General features: G+C 34.7%; 1 protein-coding gene across 3 annotated transcripts; it reads right to left on the bottom strand.

Moving 5' to 3' along the window:
• Window positions 1-892: 892 nt before the first annotated feature.
• LOC120316288 (steroid 17-alpha-hydroxylase/17,20 lyase) lies at window positions 893-19,294 on the bottom strand. 3 transcript variants are annotated; one of them, XM_039361694.1, is made up of 10 exons: window positions 19,228-19,276; window positions 17,469-17,654; window positions 16,548-17,041; window positions 8,114-8,252; window positions 5,977-6,206; window positions 5,627-5,713; window positions 4,671-4,883; window positions 3,365-3,534; window positions 3,180-3,283; window positions 893-2,757 (listed from the first exon to the last, which is right to left on the bottom strand). In XM_039361694.1, exons 3-10 carry the CDS (start codon window positions 16,854-16,856, stop codon window positions 2,483-2,485), a joined length of 1,527 nt encoding a protein of 508 aa, XP_039217628.1. In that variant the 5' UTR covers window positions 16,857-17,041; window positions 17,469-17,654; window positions 19,228-19,276; the 3' UTR covers window positions 893-2,482. The 3 variants fall into 3 exon arrangements, with proteins under 3 accessions (XP_039217628.1, XP_039217627.1, XP_039217629.1); XM_039361693.1 differs by lacking the exon at window positions 17,469-17,654 and having other exon boundaries at window positions 19,228-19,294; XM_039361695.1 differs by lacking the exon at window positions 17,469-17,654 and having other exon boundaries at window positions 16,548-16,886; window positions 19,228-19,285.
• Between the last annotated feature and the right edge of the window lie 685 nt (window positions 19,295-19,979).

The raw sequence follows: 19,979 nt of genomic DNA, 5'->3' as shown, positions 1-19,979 counted from the left end.
ATATTCAAAGAATTTTTAGAAGGAGGGTAAAATTTACCCCACAATTGTTTTTGTTAGGTATTGTTTCTAATTGTGATACTAAAGAGACTATATTGATGTTAAATTTAATTACAGCGGCAAGGTTGTTAGTAGGGCAATGTTGGAAGAAGGAATCTTTGCCTACCTTGCAAGAGTGGTTTTGTAAAGTTTCTTATTTGGCGGAAATGGCAAAGATTTCGGCTTTCTTGAAAGACCAATCGCAAGAGAAGTATTTTTTGGTATGGAAAAAATGGATAGATTTTATACAATATAAGTTGGATATAAAAAAATATTATTTAGCTTTTCAATAACTTATATTTAAAATTTAAAATATTTTATAGATCTTATTTTTTTATCTCTTTCTTTTTTCTTTTTTCCTATTTTTCTAGTATTTTCTTGTATTTTTGTTTTATATATATATATTATTGTTAATTATCTTACAATTTGTTTAATTAATGTATTTAGATTTATTTATGGTTTATATTTTTCTTAAGATTTTTTGAAATTTTTTTAATTAAGCCTATATTCAGCTCTGGGAAGGTCGGGGGAGGGTGTGGGAGGGTTGGGGGGGTTTGGGGAAGGGTTGTATTGTTTTGTAAAATTTAAAAATTTTCAATAAAAAAAATTAAAAAAAATAAAAGAGGACACGTTTTTCAACATTATTTAAGTGCCGCTTTGTTAGTTAAATACTCCAATCTTTTAAAAATATCAAAGTTCAAAAATACTGCAGTTTAATCCTTTACAAATTACACTAGTATGCAAAGTTAAAATGTGTTAAAAGCAGGGCTTTTTTTCTCATAGAATGCCCAGAACGGAGTTCCGGTATCTTTTTTGGATGGAACCTTGTAGGGTAGGCAAGGCGGGTTGTTTGATGTGTGTGAGTTCCGGCACCTTTTTTTTTTTTTTTTTTTTAAGAAAAAAAGCACTGGTTAAAAGTATGGGCATTTTATTCCATTTTGGATGAGCAACTTTATTAATATAAATACATTCTATTATCTACCATCTATATCTACCAAATATGCATGCATTTAATATACATGATCATCATAGAACTAGACTCTAGTATACTCCACTTCCTGACCTGCTTCTGTTCTCTACTTTCACTCCACAATTGATTAAGAAATTTAATATATCTGAGAGAAAAACTGTTCCCATCTTATAACTCCCTCTTTCCTGAAAAGAGTTAGGGATCTTTGATTCTGCACTGATAGTAGGTTAGCTGTGTATGTAATTATTTCTATCAAGCAAGATTATCCCATTGTCACATAGCTGCTACAGCACAATAAAATTAAAGACCCCACCATTTGTACATATTAGTTTGACGTCTAGGCTGAAAATGGCTAAGTGGGTCAAATAACCAGTGAGTTTCTATGCCTGAAGATACACAGCAATCTAATCTTCTAAGTTGCTATCCGATACACTATACTAACTGTACAACAATGATTCGCATAGAGCCTCCTATTATATGTTCCTTATATTATACTCTAGCTATATGCATATAGTCAGATATAGGCCAGAGGAAAACGTGTTTATCACTTTCTTTTGTTATGTAGATAAAAACTGACCCTCGTAGGAACCTAACAAATTGCTTAAACAGAAATATTACTTGCATCAGCTTACTTCAGATGAAATATTTTTATGGCTATTTGTGAAACTATGTTTGTAAAGTCACATTTAGAAAATAAAAATGTTTTGTCTTTCATTTTAATTTTATTTCAAATCAGAAAAATATTATACATGTCCTGTTGGTAAACAGGCCTAATACATAGTTGAAAATAGTCTTCTTTCCAATCCAACCCAAATGTTGCTAAAGGAATATGTATGGATGAGTATAATATAAGGAACGTATAATAGAAGGCAGATATGTAACTATCATTTGGCAAAATGGAAATTATAGCGGTTTTTGAAAAGTTCTAAATTGTTAATTGTTATTTCATCTGTGGAGAGTTCTGTACAGCATATCAGAAAAGAGAAATAGAGAAAATAATGTATCCAAAAAAGTATGTCTAGGCATATCCACCATGATCTTCTTAAGGGAATGCAGGCAATAGAAAAATGGTATCTGTCATTTTTATGCCACTGTGTTGCTTTTCTCACATAGCACCTTTATAAAAAGAGGTAGTGATATTCTGTCTTTCTTGAAGACAGCATCTTTATTTCCACCGAAAATCATGTTTGTACTTTTTATTTCAAAATCTAAGCATCATGTGCAACAGTCTAGATATCATTGCTTCTGAATATATAAGTATTCCATCCTACCAATTCTATCTTTTATTTTCCATTGGGATTATAAATAGAAAGGGATTGCAGTTTACTGGGGGAAAATTGTTTAGAGTTCTAATGTCTTTTCTGTTTTGAACATACTATAGTAGTGGAGCCTATTGTTATATCTCCTAATCTTTACAGATTCAGCTAAAGCAATTATTTGTCTTCTGTTAGATTATTTGAGACTCAAAAAGTATTATTATTCTATTACTTTTTCTTTCCAAGGTTCTCGCAAAGTAGCTTTTACTCTGTATGTTGGTACCTGAAGCACAACTCCAAATTTACCCACTGGTTCAGGCAGTGTATCTCCCTCAGGAACACTGAGTGAGAATTTTTGCAAGATCCATGCTATAAAGAGAAACAGCTCCATCTTGGCCAGGGTTTCTCCCAGGCAAACACGGATACCAGCCCCAAAGGGGAGGAAACTGGGTGAGGGAGAGTAGATCCGGTTCCCATCCTCATCTAGGAAACGATCTGTGGGGTAAAAACACAAGCATTTCCTGGAAAACATCACAAACTCAGTAATGAAGAATAGAAGAAGTTGGCTAGAATATCCATATAGATCATTCCCAAATTTATAATTGAAAAAGGGTTCTCTATGTATCCAAAATATTACATTATCACTCATATGGTGGCAGTCTATGGAAAAGAAATTTATATATACTGTGGTAGTTGTAATTGTAGCAAAGAAGAGTCATATTGAAGGAAAAAATACTGATGAGCAGAAATCTGAAGAGAAGTTCTTCGCTCGGCTATTGGATGTGAGGAGTGTGACAGTGGGTAGAAAGGTAATAGAAATTATATGTTAAAAAAACAGCCCTTCTTAACAATAAAAGAATTTTAATTGAAAGTCCTATTCACCATTATACACACAATAAGAATGGTGGCATACCCACCTGGGTTAAATTTCCCTGGTTCATCCCACTCTTTCTCATCATGGTGAATGGACCACAGGTTGATTACAACTTCAGTTCCCTTGGGGATATGATATTCCCCAATGCTACAGGAAAAAAAAATAACTTTTTTTTAGTGAAAGTCCTCTTCCCCATCAACTCCCACTATTAGAAATGATCCTCCTCACCTTGTATCTGACAGTGCCTCATGAGGGATAAGAAGTGGGGCAACTGGCCGGATACGCAGAATTTCACTAATGGTAGCATCCAGGTAATTCAAATGCTGTCGATCAGCCAATACAGGATGTCTATTAAAACCAACTTTGTGATCCAGTTCTTCTTGGATCTTCTGTTGTACCTGGAGAAATGAGGAAGAAATCAAGCAAGAAGGAATAAAGCAAGTCATGACAGCTGTAGAGGAATTGCCTTGTGATCTAGACAGTGGTTCAACAATGGGAAGAAATCAGTTTGAGTATTTTTAATGATAATGAAAATCATAAAACTCTGGAAACAGAAAATACTATTTAATTCCAAAACATTGTTTTTGGTCAGGACCAAAGAGAGTCTTGCTCAGCATGCCTCAAGACAATATCTCCACACTGAACTATTTAATTCACTTTAGATGGAGTCTCCCCTGAAGCAAATCCAGGCAGTGGAAAATGTAGCAGAACGGGTGTTCTTAGGCCTCCCAAAGTGCTGTTTTATCAACCTGAATTGCAGGAATTCCATTGACTTTCTGTGATCCTTAGGATCAGTTTCAAGGTTTTACTAACCCTATATAAAATCCTTTATGGTGGGGGACCACCAGACCTTATTATGACCTTATAACCATTTCCTTTCCCTGCAAACTCAAATGCAGGAGGAAGATGCTCTAGCTCTTCTATGTCACCAGTGAGATCATGCAGGTTAAGTAGGTTGTGAGATCTGATCACTGCAAGACTTTTTTTATTATTTAGGGTAGTGTTTAATATTAGCTATATTTTAGTATCAGTGTTTTAGTTATTGTATGATTCCATTTAAATTGTGAAGTGCTTAGATACATGTGTGATTGGATATTTTATAAAAATATGACTAAACCCTGGTGGTGCAGTAGTTAGAATGCCATATTGCAGGCAAACTGCCCACAGCCTGGAGTTCAATCCTGACAGGTGTTAACATTGACTCAGCCTTCCTTCCGAGATTAGTAAAATGAGAACCCAGATTGTTGGGGGCAATATGATTCTACATTGTGAACATTCCAGAGAGTATTGTAAAGCAGTATAGAGTGGTATATAAGTCTAAGTGTTATCGCTATAAAAATATGACTAAAAAAATAAAAGAATGCACTTAATGATCTCTGCTAATGACAATGTCTAAACATGATGGAAAGAATCAGTTTCTCTTAATTAAGGATCTCAGTTGAGAAAAGTGTAGATATCTGTTTCCTTTGTTCACATAACTCATAGTCAATACAATTCTTCAAGAGATCATAGGCAGGACAGGAGAATCCGCTACCTCTGGGTAATGTAGGAGATAGAGCACAATCCATTTCAACACAGTGGCTGTAGTCTCCACACCAGCTCCAAAGATATCAGCCACTGTCATGAGTAGGTAGTCATCTGTTAGTTCTTGTTCAGAAAATAGATGTTTATTGTTGTTCTTCCTGTTCAATTTGGCTCTCAGAAGTGCATCCATTAGATCAGTAACAGAATCACTTCTGAATGCTTCCTGGAAGGAGAAAATGAGAATTGATAGTGGTGATGATTGAAGGACACCACCAGGAAGATTACTTAATGGATTTGCCTGCCATAGTAGAGCAATAAATAGAAATTGGAGCATTTTCAACATGTATTTGTATGTTGAATTTTTATCACACTTTTCCTCCAAGAGCTCAAGACAGCATACATAGCACATTATTTGTGGAGCAAAGCAGTGACTTCTCTTGCCTCGCCCCCAACTCAACCAGCATTGGCTTCTTCCCTTCTTTGTCCCAGAGAAACTCTTGAGCAGTGTGGTTACTCAGGAGAGAGAAAAGAGACTTCAACCCAACCCAGCATTAGGTCATAACTCTACCTACTATTTCTATAAATGATTTAATTTCCACAATCTCTGTCATTTTATAAAGCTAAAAAGCTCGTAGTATATTAAAACTGCTTAAAAGATGAGATTGAGAAAGAGACTGATTGGTCAAAATTTATACCGTTAGCGTAATTTGTTTATATTTACAAAACAGCCACTGTCTTAATTATATGAAGACCATAAAGCTGATATTGAATGAAAAAGGTAGAGCATAAATGGTTCAAATGAATAAACTATTTAATATCTCTTTTTGGCATTACTAGGGATTTTTATGGGAACAGAGCTGAGGCCACATGTTAACTTTGATGCTACTACTAAAATCTGTTTTTGTGATCCACCATTATAAGGGATAGTATAATTAATTTATAAAACTTCTGATTGTAGACACTTACTTTATGTTTTTCAAACTCCTGGTGTAAGAACTGGTCCCTCATTTCAATACATTTCTTCAGCAAAGCCAAATCTTTATTTGGGAAATACTGTGGTGGGCAGAGAAACAACCATAATCAATAAATTTCTCCTCAGAAAAACAGGAGTCAACAATGCCATCATAAGAAAAAGAATCTGAAGAAAATTAATTCATTTATGTTATTTATCTGATTTATGTCAGATACATCTGACATTCCTGAACTTTCCACCCCTCAGAAGTTGTATGCTGGTAACAAAACTGTCTTTGCTATCTTTGAAACTTTGGCTTTAGGGAAAAATGAATTTTGTTTCTCACATTCTTCAAATCTCTCACCTGAAGCCATGAGAAGATATCCAACATGCTCTGCTTAGCCACAGTGTCCACAATGCCTTGGCTATATCGAAGCATGGACTCAAACTCAGGATCTCCAGGCTGGTAGGATGAATTAAAACAAAGGGAGCACACTACATTTGTAACAGCACGTGTTAGTTCAGGAGCCATGTCCAAAGATGAATTCTCTGTAGCACTCAAAGTTGCACACAGAAAAGATGCTTGTTGAGAGACTGGAAGAAAAGCATGAGAGAACAAATCTATGCAAAAAGAAAGAATTATTTTAGGAACTGGGAGAATGGACACAGGAATTAGGGAAAACAGAAATATTTTAACCCAGGATAGGAATATATCTGTAGATAGGTTCCCCGATAACACTTTGATTATCCAGGAGATATCTTTCACCTGATTAATTTTTCACCTTGGACAAATCAATCACTTCCGATCTTAATGTCCCAGATGTAATAAAAGCAAAGTATAGTAAGGCTATTTTTACATATCATACTGAACACAACAAATGAACAAATGAACACAACAAATGAGCTTTATGTGTCATTTTGACCTTTTAATCCCTTTGTTTCGGAATGAGTTGTGGTGAATGAATGGAGCTGACTGTTCACTGGCCCTATGCCCTTCCTGATGCCTACGTGGAGTTCTCTTTGCACCCTGATAGAGAAACATATTCCGCTGCCTAGGATTGAACTCTCAACCTTCCAAGTGAGAGGCGAGCATCTTCACTTCTAGGGCCCCATGCTGCTCTAACTTTATATGTCATATGAACACCCCAAATTGAATTAAATAAACCATTATTTAGTTATAACACGTAAATGTGCCATATAAATGTAGCCTGGAACAGCTGATGGGCATTAAGTTCCATTGAACTGCATTCTGCCTTACACAATATAGCAGGGGTATATGAAAATAACTTAAAAGATTCCTAAACCTTTGCATAAAATTACTTTTCAGGATTGATGCAAGGATCAAAGAAAAACTTGTAAAGTGCTTTAATAATCAATATCTTGGCTACATTCTGACTTAATAATTGCAATTCTATGGCCTATTGTCAAAACTTTATTGATTTACTTATTCCATTTTGATGCCACCAAGTTCAAATGAGCACAAGGCGATGCTTATACTGAAAGATTGGTTATCAGATGTTTAACAAACACAGTTTAGGGTGTTTAAAGTTCTACAACATAAATATATATCACTAATGGATACCTAAGAAAGACAAATGTATCTCAATAACTCTACAGCCGTTTGCTCCAGCAACCATGTTTTTTCTACTCATTGTTTGAAAATATGATGTATATTTTATTGTTTTACCTCCTCTTTTGCAGCATCAACCTGCAGATAAATATTTTCTCAGGTAATCTCAATATATAAAAAGGCCAGAGAAAGCAAAGTAAATTCATATAAGCAAACTGATCATATCAATATAATTCTTATCTGAAGTAAGTAAAATTTTGGATTAAAACTATGACACCCACTCTCTGTTCAAGAACAACTGTTATCACAGAATAAACTAACTGCCAAGGTTATAGGATGCGGGCAGTTTTAAGCTAAATGTAGTTATTGTCTTTGGCCATGTTTCAGTTTATTATTTATTAGATTTTTTTTCAGGTGACTATAAGTTTATATGACTAAACATTTGTTAGATACTATTTTTTTTAGTTTTTCAATTTTTCAATTTTTTTCCTACTTATCTTTTACACTTAAATATCTGTCCTGGATGCATCTTTTTATGTAATTTAGATTATTCTTTAACCAAACAATATAAATAAACAGTCTTTAAGGTACACGCACTATGATAATGAGGTATAAAATTTTTAGGATGGGAATATTGGCTTTAAAACAAAATGCTCAATGGGCAGGAAATTGGTGTTTAAGCCTGTTTCATAACACTTAAATCAGAGGTGTCCAAAGGATAGGTTTTAAAAAAGTCAAGATAGTGGCCATAATTGCATGGTCTCAGCCACCATTTTGACTTTTTTGATCCAACCTGCAGGTGTCCTTGATTTAGATAATATGTTTCTTCACCCAAGAAGAGTAGGTTCAACTCATCTTTGTTTACAAGTACATTGCTAGTGTTTCTTTCCCTGGTTTGGGACTCTTTCACTACTATTTGAGGGCAACTCACTAATTTTCTCCAGAGCCTGAGATCCTTCTCCAAACAGGGAAAGTGCAGAATGTACCATCTTGCGCTGAAATTTCCACATTGGGCTATAAGTAGCAAAGGCAATGTCTTTTCCATTCCGGGTCAACAAGTCTGTAGTAACCTAGGAGGATACAGAGGAAGAGGAGAAATAACTGACTTTTCGTCAGAACACCTTATAATGCATTCAGTGAGATTATCATTTGGTTGACATTTGGAAGGAAGAAAAACATATGCATATATAGTATATGGCTTTCCCAATGGCCTTATTGCTGCCTTGGATGATCACTTGGGCATCTAATTCATTCACTGGCAATGGTCTTAAAAGACATTTACAGAAAGCAATTGTTTACGGAGCGTTTTGCTCAGATGAGGAGAGGATGGACAATGGGAGAGAGATATACAGTTATGCAGAATATAAAGAATACAGAAAAATGCTTCCGTACCTCCTTTGCAATACTGGAACCTGGTTTCACTGAATAAGGCTAGTGGAGAATGATCAAAAGATATTTTGGAGTAGTGGTTAAGACATGAGACTAGAAACCAAAAGATTGTGAGTTTTAGTTCTGCCTTAGGCACAAAGCCAGCTGGGTGATTTTGAGCTAGCCATTCTCTTTCAGCCTTAGGAAAGAGAATGGAAAATCACTTCCAAAATCTTGCCAAGAAAACTGCCAGGATAGTCCAGTCAGTCACCAGGAATCAACATGACTCCAAGGGACAAAAAAAAAAAAAAAGTGTGTGGGGGGGAGAATGCTGAAGATACATAGAATGAAGCACTTCTTCGAATAATGTGGCACATTACAGGACTTTGTACCCTTTGTTGGTGACCATAAAATAAGATGGATTTAAAAGACAATTAGAAAAATTAACGTGAATACCTGAAGGTATATTTCTAACATGGCAGATAAAATAAATATAAGATAGATACACTTGAGAAAGCGGAGGACTTTTATGAACATTACTTTATGCAGGGAGAAGAACAAGAAAGTAGGGAAGAGCCGGAGAGTAAAAATCAGGACAAAGAAGTTGAACGAGAAAGAGAAATACAAAAGATACAAGAAAGAGAAAGGTTAGAAAGAGAAGGGGCAAAAGGAAGGGTAATAGAGACAAGAAGCATAAAAAAATAGACCAAGTAAAAATGGGAGATGCAATTAAGCTCTTCTCTGTAAACATTAATGGTTTAAATATACCAAGAAAAAGAGCACAAACGTTTAACAAATTAAGAAAATTGGATGCAGATGCGATATGTCTTCAGGAAGTTCATATAAAAAAGAATTATAGAAAACTACTAGGGAATGTAAAATTAGGAACACTATACACAACATTAGCACAAAACAAGAAAGGAGGAATTGTTATATATGTCAAAGAAAAATAAAATCAAAATTAATATATTCGGATGAAGAGGAGAGAATTTTAATGTTGGAAATAGAATTAGAGCAAAAACAAATCTTAATTAACGGCAGTATGCACACCAAATAATAATCAACATGAATTTTTTTTAAAAAAGATACATAAGAAGCTAGTGGATCTGGATTATGAAAGTATTTGTATGATTGGGGATCTAAATGCAATAGTTGATTTAAAAAAGATTATAAGAGTAGTAGAAAGAAGAAAAAGAAGAAAAATATATTACCAAAATCGTTCTTTGATATGGTAACAGAACTCAACCTTCAGGATATATGGAGAGAGACATACATGTCAGACAAACAATATACGTTTTATTCGTATCCGCATCAATCTTGGTCTAGGATCGATATGGCCTAGGCAACAACAGAAGTACAAAACAGGATAGAGGAAATTGAAATAGGACTTAATGATTGGGCGGATCATAACCCAATAATAATAAAATGGAAAGGCCAGAAACAGAGAAAAAGATGATCAATGAATCAAAGACTGTGTAAAGATAAATAATATATACAGATGCTAGAAAAGGAGTTGACATTATTTTTTCAGGTAAATAAAAAGGAAGAGACAACAATACAAAATTTGTGGGATACTACAAAAGCTTACATTTGGGGATTGACAATTGCAATTGCAATTCTAAGATAAAGATAGGAGACTTCAACAAGGAAAATTACAAGAAGAACTTAAAAAAATAGAAGGTGACCTACAGAAGGATCCACAAAACAAAAAGATAAAAGAAAAATGGAATATTATAAAACACAACATTAACCTGACAACACAAAACGAAATGGCACAGAAAATTAGGATGGCGAAACAAAATTATTTTGAAAATGCGAATAAAACTGGTCGATGGTTGGCCTATAAATTAAAAAAAGAAAAAGGCAAAAGAACAATACATCAACTACAAAATGGAAGTGGAACAGTACAATATAGATGGGAAGAAAAAAAGAATATAATACAAAACTTCTTTTCAAAGCTATACCATCAGGAAGATATAGCAGATGATAAAGTCAAACAATATTTAGAGGCAGCAAAAATGAGCAAAATCACCAAAGAACAAAAGGAAATGTTGAATAGACCAATAGCCACAATAGAGCTAGAAACAGCACTGAAAAAAACAAAAAAACAATAAATCACCAGGCCCAGATAGAATTCCGGTTGAGCTTTATAAAAATACACAAGAGTCACTACAATGGATAATGTTGGAGATGTATAATGAGGTGCTGGAGGAGGCGAAGATACCGACAACTTGGATTGAAGCAATCATCACCCTCATCCCTAAGGAAGACTCAGACCTGCAACAAATTCAAAATTATAGGCCGATTTCTTTACTGAATACAGATTATAAGACATTTGCAACAATAATAGCAGAAAGAATTAAATTTTTTTTGAATAACTACATCCACCCAGATCAAAATGGATTTCTACCAGGACGACAGATAAAACATAATATGAGGATAATAATGAATACTTTAGAATTTTATGAAGTTTATCCTGAAAGACAAGCTACACTGGTTTTTCTTGATGCCCAGAAGGCGTTTGATAATCTGAATTGGAAATTTATTATAACACAATTGCACTATATGGATTTTGGGACAAAATTTGGAAAGATGGTTGAGAAAATATATATTAAACAAACAGCTAGGGTAATTATAAATGATGAAATGACAGAAAAATTGATATAACCAAAGGAGTAAGACAAAGATGCCCACTTTCCCCTCTTCTATTTATTTTATCATTAGAAATACTCCTGACAAAAATCAGAGAGGACCAAGAAATAAAGGGTTTAAAAATTAAGAAGGAAGAATATAAGGTCCAAGCCTTCGCTGATGATTTGGTATTTATTTGGATGATCCATTAGAAACCGGCCTTAAATTGATTCAAAAAATAGAAGAATTTGGTGAGATAGCCGGACTTAAGATTAATAAGAATAAATCCAAATTAATAACCAAAACTCTTACAAAGGCATAGGAAAATGAACTGGAAGATAAAACAAAGATAAGTATAACTAAGAAAGTAAAATATTTAGGGATCTGGCTTACAGCGAAGTGTTCCTCGATTAAGGAGGATAATTATGGTAAAATATTGCACCAGATTAAAAAAGATTTAGAAAATTGGGAAAATCTACAAATTTCATTTTTAGGGAGGACCGCTACGGTCAAAATGAGTATATTGCCAAAAATATTATTTCTGTTCCAAGTTATACCAATAAAATTAGGGGAAACATTCTTTCAACAATTAAAGATGCTAATTTGGAGGAACGGCAGGAGGGGATTAACAAATTTATTTGGGCAGGGAAAAAGCCGAGAGTTAAATTTAAAATTATGCAGGATGCACGGGAAAGAAGAGGACTAAAGGCGCCTAATTTAAAATTGTACTATGATGCGGTGGCTTTAACGCTGATTAGTGATTGGCTCAACTTAACAGATAAAAATATACTTTCTCTTGAGGGATGGGAATTATTATACGGATGGCACGCGTATTTAATTTATGATAAAAAAGTTGATCAGGTTTTTAAAACCCATATTTTGAGAAGTGCCTTGTTACGTGTCTGGAAGAAATATTATTATAGGCTAAATTATAAAATCCCAATTTGGGGGATTCCTGGACACGTGATAGAGGGAGTATCTAGGGGAGTAAATTTGGATAAGATTTCTTATAAGGAATTACTTAGTTTGGTTGGGCAGCATTGGCAATTAAAGCCCTTAACTGAGTTGAAGCAAGAAAATATTGTATATTCTTGGTTTTATTATAATCAATTGTTAGTGAGGTGGAGTTTAGATCAAAAGGTTGGTATTACTCTAGAGGTAAAACAGATTAAACATCAAAGTCGAACTCATATAAAAAGAATTTATAATATTTTAATAGAATTGGATTCTGAAATAGAATTAATTAAAGATTGTATGATTAAATGGGCACAAAATATTCAAGAACCGATTTTATTGGATACATGGGAGACAATTTGGGTTAGAAATGTAAAATTTACTCAGGCGCAAAATTTAAGAGAAAATTTTTATAAAATGTTTTATAGATGGCATTTGGATCCCCAAAAGTTGTCCCGCATGTATCCGAATTTACAGCCCAAATGTTGGAGATGTGGAAATTTAGATGCAACTTATTTTCATATTTGGTAGACTTGTAGAGATATTAAAGCTTTTTGGATTAAGATTTGGTGGAATATTCAAAAGATTTTTAAGAAAAAAATAAAGTTTACTCCGCAATTATTTTTGTTGGGTATTATTGTAGATTTTGATGTTAAAGAAACTAATTTGATGTTGAACCTTATAACAGCTGCAAGACTATTGGTGGGGCAATATTGGAAGAAAAATTTATTGCCTACATTGGAAGAATGGATACTTAAAGTTTCTAATTTAGCAGAAATGGCGAAAATCTCCGCCTATTTGAAGGATCAATCAGAAGAAAAATACATTATGGTTTGGAGAAGATGAATTGATTATATCCAGAAGAAATATGAGATTGAAAAGTATTATCTTGCTTTTGAGTAGATTTTAGATAATTATTAATAGTTATAATTATTTTATTATCTTTAATTTAATTTATTATTTGTTTGGAGAAGGAGTTAAAATGTGTTATGGTTTTGTTTGATAGTATAGTTGTTTATGTTTGTTAGATTATGTTTGTTTATTTTTTATCCTGTAATCAGCTCTGGGAAGTGGGGGAGGGGGGAAGGGGTGGGGGGGTTTATATTGTAATAAATTTATAAAACTTTTAAATAAAAAAATAGAATTGGACTCTGAAACAGAGTTAGTTAAAGATTGTATGGTCAAATGGGCTCAAAATATTCACGATCCGATTTTATTGGATACATGGGAGACAATTTGGGTTAGAAATGTAAAATTTACTCAAGCGCAAAATTTAAAAGAGAAAATTTTTATAAAATGTTTTATAGATGGCATTTTGATCCCCAAAAGTTGTCTTGCATGTATCCGAATTTACAGTCCAAATGTTGGAGATGTGGAAATTTAGATGCAACTTATTTTCATATCTGGTGGATTTGTAGAGATATTAAAGCTTTTTGGATTAAGATTTGGTGGAATATTCAAAAGATTTTTAAGAGAAAGATAAAGTTTACTCCGCAATTATTTTTGTTGGGTATTATTGTAGATTTTGATGTTAAAGAAATCAGTTTGATGTTGAATCTTATAACAGCTGCAGGATTATTGTTGGGGCAATATTGGAAGAAAAATTTATTGCCTACTTTGGAAGAATGGATACTTAAGGTGTCTAATTTAGCAGAAATGGCGAAAATTTCCGCCTACTTGAAGGACCATTCACAAGAAAGATACATTATGGTTTGGAGAAGATGGATTGATTATATTTAAAAGAAATATGAAACTGAAAAGTATTATCTTGCTTTTGAGTAGATTTTAGATAATTATTAATAGTTTTAATTATATTGTTATTTTTGTTTTAATTTGTTAATATTAGTTTTGAGAAGGAGTTAAAGTGTGTTATGGTTTTGATTGATAGTATAGTTGTTTATGTTAGTTAGATTATGTTTGTTTATTTGCTACCCTGTAATCAGCTCTGGGAAGTGGGGGAGGGGGGGAAGGGGAGAGGAGTGGGAGGGTTTATATTGTAATAAATTTTTTAAAACTTTTAATTAAAAAAAAGAATTAAATAAATTGGTCACTAAATTTATAGGGCAAAGGAAAAAACCCAGGATTAAATTAAAAGTCTTGCAAGATATGAAAGATAAAGGGGGATTGACGTTACCAGAGTGGGAAACATACTACCAAGCATCGAGCCTAACTTGGCTAAAAGAATGGATGGAATTGAAAAATACCAGAGTTTTAACAATAGAAGGACATGACTTGCAAGTGGGATGGCATGCATTCCTATGGGACGAAAAATACAAAATACACAGATTTTTCAAAAACACATAGTTAGGAATGCATTGCTACAGACTTGGGAAAAAATAAAACAAAAACATTATATAAGAATTCCAGTGTGGTTATCCCCAACAGAAGCTCTGAAACACCCAAACCTACTGGATATAAATAAGATAATTAGATACAAGGAATTAGTAAACAAACAGGGAAATCTGAAAACAAAACAAGAATTGGAACAAGATATAGGCAGAGAGATTGACTGGTGGACATTTACACAAATTCAATCTAAATATACAGAGGACAAAAAATTATATGAAATACAAAAAGAGCCGCAAGAATTGGATAAAATTATACATGGAACAGAAATAAAATTAATTAGTAATTTATATAAATACCTATTGAGGTATAAAATGGAAGACGAGGTTGTCAAGGATACAATTTTGGATATAATATAGAATTGGAGAAATGGGAAAAATATGGGAAATAAACATAAAATTGACTATGTCAGCGACATTCAAGGAAAACCAGTTGAAGATGTTTTACAGCAAAGCTTGCCAAGATGTTCCAAAACAATTTGCCAACATGTTGGAAATGTAAAAAAGTGCATGGAACATATTATCATTTATGGTGGACATGCCCAGTTGCAAAAAAATACTGGATTAAAATAAGAAGATGGATCAAAGAAATAATAGACCAACCCGTAGACTAGAAACCAGAGATTTTTTTTGCTGGGTATTTTAAACAGAAACTATAGTAAAGAAATACGGTACTTAATTCTACATATAATAACGGCAGCAAGAATAGCATATGCACAGTTCTGGAAAAATGAGAATATACCATCAGAGGAAGAAGTGATAAGGAAAATCCTGGATTGTGCTGAGATGGATAAATTAACAAAAGAGATAAAAGAAAAAGAAGACACAAAGTACTATTTAATATGGAATAAGTGGTACAACTGGTTGGAGACTAGAAATAATAGAGGAGAATAAATGTGGAAAGGTCAAAAGTGGAAAATGTGTGTATAATAATGTATAGTAATAATAATAGGTATTATTTTTAGTATGAAGTATAGTATGAAGGAAGAAAAAGGCAAACAAGAAACAACAGGACAACAAGGACAAATATATCTAAAAAAGAATAAGGGGGAAAAATGTAAATAATAGATTACCGTTACAAAATTGCTGTTAAAAAAAAGGAGGAGTACACACTGTGTGTGTATGTGTGTTATATTGTGTTTTTTCTTATTTTGTTGGTTTTAAAAATAAAAATTTATAAAAAAAGAAAAAGAAAAGAAAAATTAACGTGCTATTTCCAAGATAAGAGCAAAGGATAAAACATGAATTGAAAAGTCACATGTCTGATGCCTCTTATGTTCTTAACTTTATGGGGGTTATGGAAAACCATATAATCTCTGCAGTCTAAATTTATAAACTCAGATGCAAATATATTACTTCTCTGAGAAATGGAGCTAGCACTGAAGTTAATAAGAGCAATATCTTCCCTGGTGGAGTTTGAATGGCTCATAAAAAGAATTCTAAATCACATAGCCAAAAGAACAATATGTCTTAATAGCTGTATCCATATTCTAGTGTTGTTATAATTTCTCAGTATTTTTCAGAATTAGTTTCTTGAAATAAATTATGCAGTCATGTAATGTATTTTATAAAAACAGTTACTTAAAATATTCTAAGATGATACAAGTCAACAGCAAAGAGAACTGAAGAATACTTTCAATGAATAAGCTCACAGTAAAATGATACTTGCATTAATTTATTATTTTGTTCCCAGTTCATTTTGGGACTTTCATCAGGTGAACATTCATTTCTAAAGTTTCCTAATAAATTATCCACACAACCTTATCTAAGAAATTTAAATCAATTGAAATTTGTTTGTTTATTTGATTTTGTAACTGTAATTCAAGATGGCAGCCATACCTAATACTTCTTCCGCCTTCTATTTTCCCCATAACAACAACCCTGAGAAATGGATTGGGTTGAAAGAGGCTGATGGACTCAAACTCACTTAGCCACCTTTCATGTCTAAGGCAGGATTGTAACTCATAGTCTCCTGTTTTCTAGGCCCTGATGTTGACTGAAGCTGTATCAAGAGCCAGAAACCAACTCCAAGCCTAGATTAGGTACTAACCTGGATAGTTTACTTACCGTTCGAGGTCTGCCAGCAAAGATCTTCCCTTTCTTAAGCAGCACTTCCTTGGCATGAAGGTAATCGTTGATCACCACTGTGTAATGGGAACCCATGTATAGGGAGAAGATGCTACCGTACTTTTGCTGCATATTGAAGAATAAGAGATGGGGCTGCTTGGAGCCACCTAAGTGCAAGAGGCTACCAATAACTGGCAGAGATGGAAGGCTCCTGGGACACTTGAGCTTGGAGTCCAGCTTCCCTCTTGCTATTCTCCAGAAGGATAGGACAACCAGCATCAGGAACAAGATAACCAAGAGAATCATCATTGTCTCTCAGTTGCTTGGAGAATTGGTCAGCTATCCAGAAAAAATGAAGCCAAATGAAATGAAGTCTCTCTGTATTAGCCTACATGTGGACTTTTATAAGGGGTCCTAGCGACATCACCTTGCCTTGATGCTGGTTAATCTTTCGCAGATAATATAATCTGGAGCACAGGAATTAGCCTTGCTTCCTGCCAAGAAATCAAGAGCAAACTGCATCTCATTTGACCTGAACTAAATAAATCATAAAAATGTGTGTCCTTGCAAAAAACACAAGTTTTTTTTACTTTGCTTATACAATATAAACATTTATACTCTATATTGTTAAAAAGACCCTCAGAGTCAGTATACCTAGAATTCCTCAGAATAGCAACATTAACAGTAATAACAATAATATTTATTTGGTCAATAACCAGCAGAATTTAAAAGAAGAAAAACAGAGTGAAGCAGATAGATACAACAATACACTGGCAATTAGCAATATAAACTGCATAATAACACAGATATCCTCAATTTATGATCATTTCTTTAATGACTGTTAGAAGTTATAGCATGTTGAAAAAAGTAACTTATCATCATCATGGTTACATGATCAAAATTCAGGTATTGGTAACTGACATATATTTACGACGGTTGTAGAGTCCTGGGTCACGTGATTGCCGTTTATATCTTTCCCAGGATGGAGCATTACCCATCTCCTGTTCATCCATCTTTATTTATGTAGAAGGAAGTAAAAGAGACCTTTTCCAACTCCTTTGCCCAACTTCTCTTCTTTAGGAAGAGGCAGCTTCACACATCTGGTTTCTGTTCAGAACATGGACAAATGGTAGGGGCAAAAAACCCCTCAGTAATTATAAAGAGCTGATTTTGCATCTACTATGATGCCAGAAATGTCAAACTTCATTTAACATTCAAAGCTGTTTGATTTCCAGTGAGCCAAAGTGTGATTGTGGTAGACACTACATCAGGCATGTCAAACTCATGATGTCATGTAACGTCGCGCAATGTATTGCGACTTTTTCCCCATTGCCGGCAATGGGGTGGGCACGGTTTTGGCATGATGCATCCGGTCCGCGGGCCGGCAGTTGACATGCCTGAACTAGATGGAAGACTGGGGTTTTATTTACAAGTAGTCCTTGACTTACAACCACAATTGAGCCCCAAATTTTTGTTGATAAGCAAGACAGCTGTAAGTGAGTTTTGTCCCATTTTACAACCTTTTTTTGTCATACTTAAGTGAATCACTGCAGTTATTAATTTAGTAACACAGTTGTTAAGTGAATCTGGCTTCCCCATTGACTTTGCTAGTCAGAAGGTTGATTACTCTGGGATACTGCAACCATCATAAATACATGCCAGTTGCCAAGTCTCTGAATTTTGATCATGTGACCATAGGGATGCTGCAATGGTCGTAAGTCTGAAAAATGGTCATACACCACTTTTTTTGTGCTGTTGTCATTTCAAACAGTCACCAAATTAATCTTATGTTGAGGACTATCTACATCGTTTTATTTTATTTTATTTTATTATCTATCTATCTATCTATCTATCTATCTATCTATCTATCTATCTATCTATCTATCTATCATCTATCTATCTATCGAATTTCTAAGCTGCCCATCACATTTACATATTGACTGAACTGACTGGACATAAAATTGGCTGAAATATTCCTGAAACAGCAATAATGTCCACTGGGAGGGTGGAAGGAGGCAGTGGAAATCAGGGTAATATAAGCACTGCTGCAGTAATATAAATATTGTAAGGTGTCACATACTCAAAAGTATGGGACTTGTGGTGCAATGCTATGATGCTGCTTTCTTCAGAAAGGCTAAAGAGAGGGAGTTTGGTCTAGTGCAGGGATAGGCAACCCAAAACACTCAAAGAGCCACTTGGACCCGTTTCCCACCAAAAACAAAACACCGGGAGCCGCAAAATCCTTTTGATATCTAAAATGAAGATAACACTGCATATATCCTTTTTTACCTTTATTATAGGTGTGTGTGTGTTTGTGTGTGTGTGTATGTATGTATGTGTATGTGTGTATATTAAAAATAAAAGTAAAAATATGACTCTTGGGAATATCCATACTATTAAAACAATGATCACCAGGAGAATGCTTTAAGAGAATAAAATTACATACACACACAGGTAAAAAAAGGATATATGCAGTGTTATCTTCATTTTAGATGTCAAAAGGGTCTCTCTCTGTCTCTCTCTCTCCCTCCCTCTCTATCTGCCCTTAGTCTGCCACTCCTCTTCCCCCACTCTTTCTTTCTTTCTCTCTCTCTCTCTTTCCCCCCCTCTCTCTCCCTCCCTCCCTCTCTCTCTCTCTTTCTCTCCCTCTCTTTCTCCCCCCCTCCTATCTGCTGCTCACCTGGCAAGCTTCAACCTGTTGTCCAACAAGCTCAGGGGTAAACAACCTCGTCTCTTTTATGACTCGTGGACGTCAACTCCCAGAATTCCTGAGTCAGCCTAGCTGGGCTAGCTAGCTCTCTCCTGCCCTTCCTGCTTCCTGCTTCCTGCTTCCTGCAGAGACGCAGCAAAGGGAGGAGCTCCGCCCAGTAAGCTTTTCAGCTCCTCGGAGAACACTGTAAGTGCATGCTCTTTTACACACACACACACACACACAAACACAAACACACACAGAGAGAGAGAGAGAGAGAGAGAGAGAGAGAGAGAGAGAGAAAAGCAGGGAAGCGCAATTGCCTCTCTCTGTCTCTCTCTGCAAAGGCAGAGGAGGCTGGGAGCCACAGGGGAAGGCTCAAAGAGCCGCATGCCGCTCCGGAGCCACAGGTTGCCGACCTGTGGTCTAGTGGTTAAGGTGCTGGCCTAGAAACCAGGAGACTGAGTTCTAGTCCGGCCTTAGGCATGAAAGCCAGCAGGGAATCTTTGGGCCAGTCAGTCTCTCTCAGCCCACTCTACCTCACAGGGTTGTTGTTGTGGGGAAAATAGTTGAAGGAAGGAGTATTATATATGTTCGCTGCCTTAATTATAAAGTAATAAAAGTGGAATATAATGAGGTTAATTTAGATGAATGGCAGAAAGGTATTAATAAATTTATCTGGGCAGGGAGAAAACTAGAGTAAAACTTAAAATTATACAAGATATTCGTGAGAGAGGTGGACT

This window comes from Crotalus tigris, unplaced genomic scaffold (genome assembly GCF_016545835.1).
Source record: "Crotalus tigris isolate CLP2741 ecotype Arizona unplaced genomic scaffold, ASM1654583v1 scf7180000019328.220996217465:2438092, whole genome shotgun sequence".
Classification (NCBI taxonomy): Eukaryota; Metazoa; Chordata; class Lepidosauria; order Squamata; family Viperidae; genus Crotalus; species Crotalus tigris.
This window is presented reverse-complemented; position numbering and strand designations above follow the sequence as displayed.

Bases quoted from the DNA above. Each gene is read 5' to 3' on its own strand.
- LOC120316288 (XM_039361693.1), bottom strand. From the start codon at position 16,856: ATGATGATTCTCTTGGTTATCTTGTTCCTGATGCTGGTTGTCCTATCC. The intron at 3,535-4,670 runs GTAGCGGATTCT...TCATTTCTCCAG, and splicing joins ATCTCCTACATTACCCAGAG to GTACAACAGAAGATCCAAGA. The intron at 2,758-3,179 runs GTGGGTATGCCA...TTTACCCCACAG, and splicing joins ACCAGGGAAATTTAACCCAG to ATCGTTTCCTAGATGAGGAT.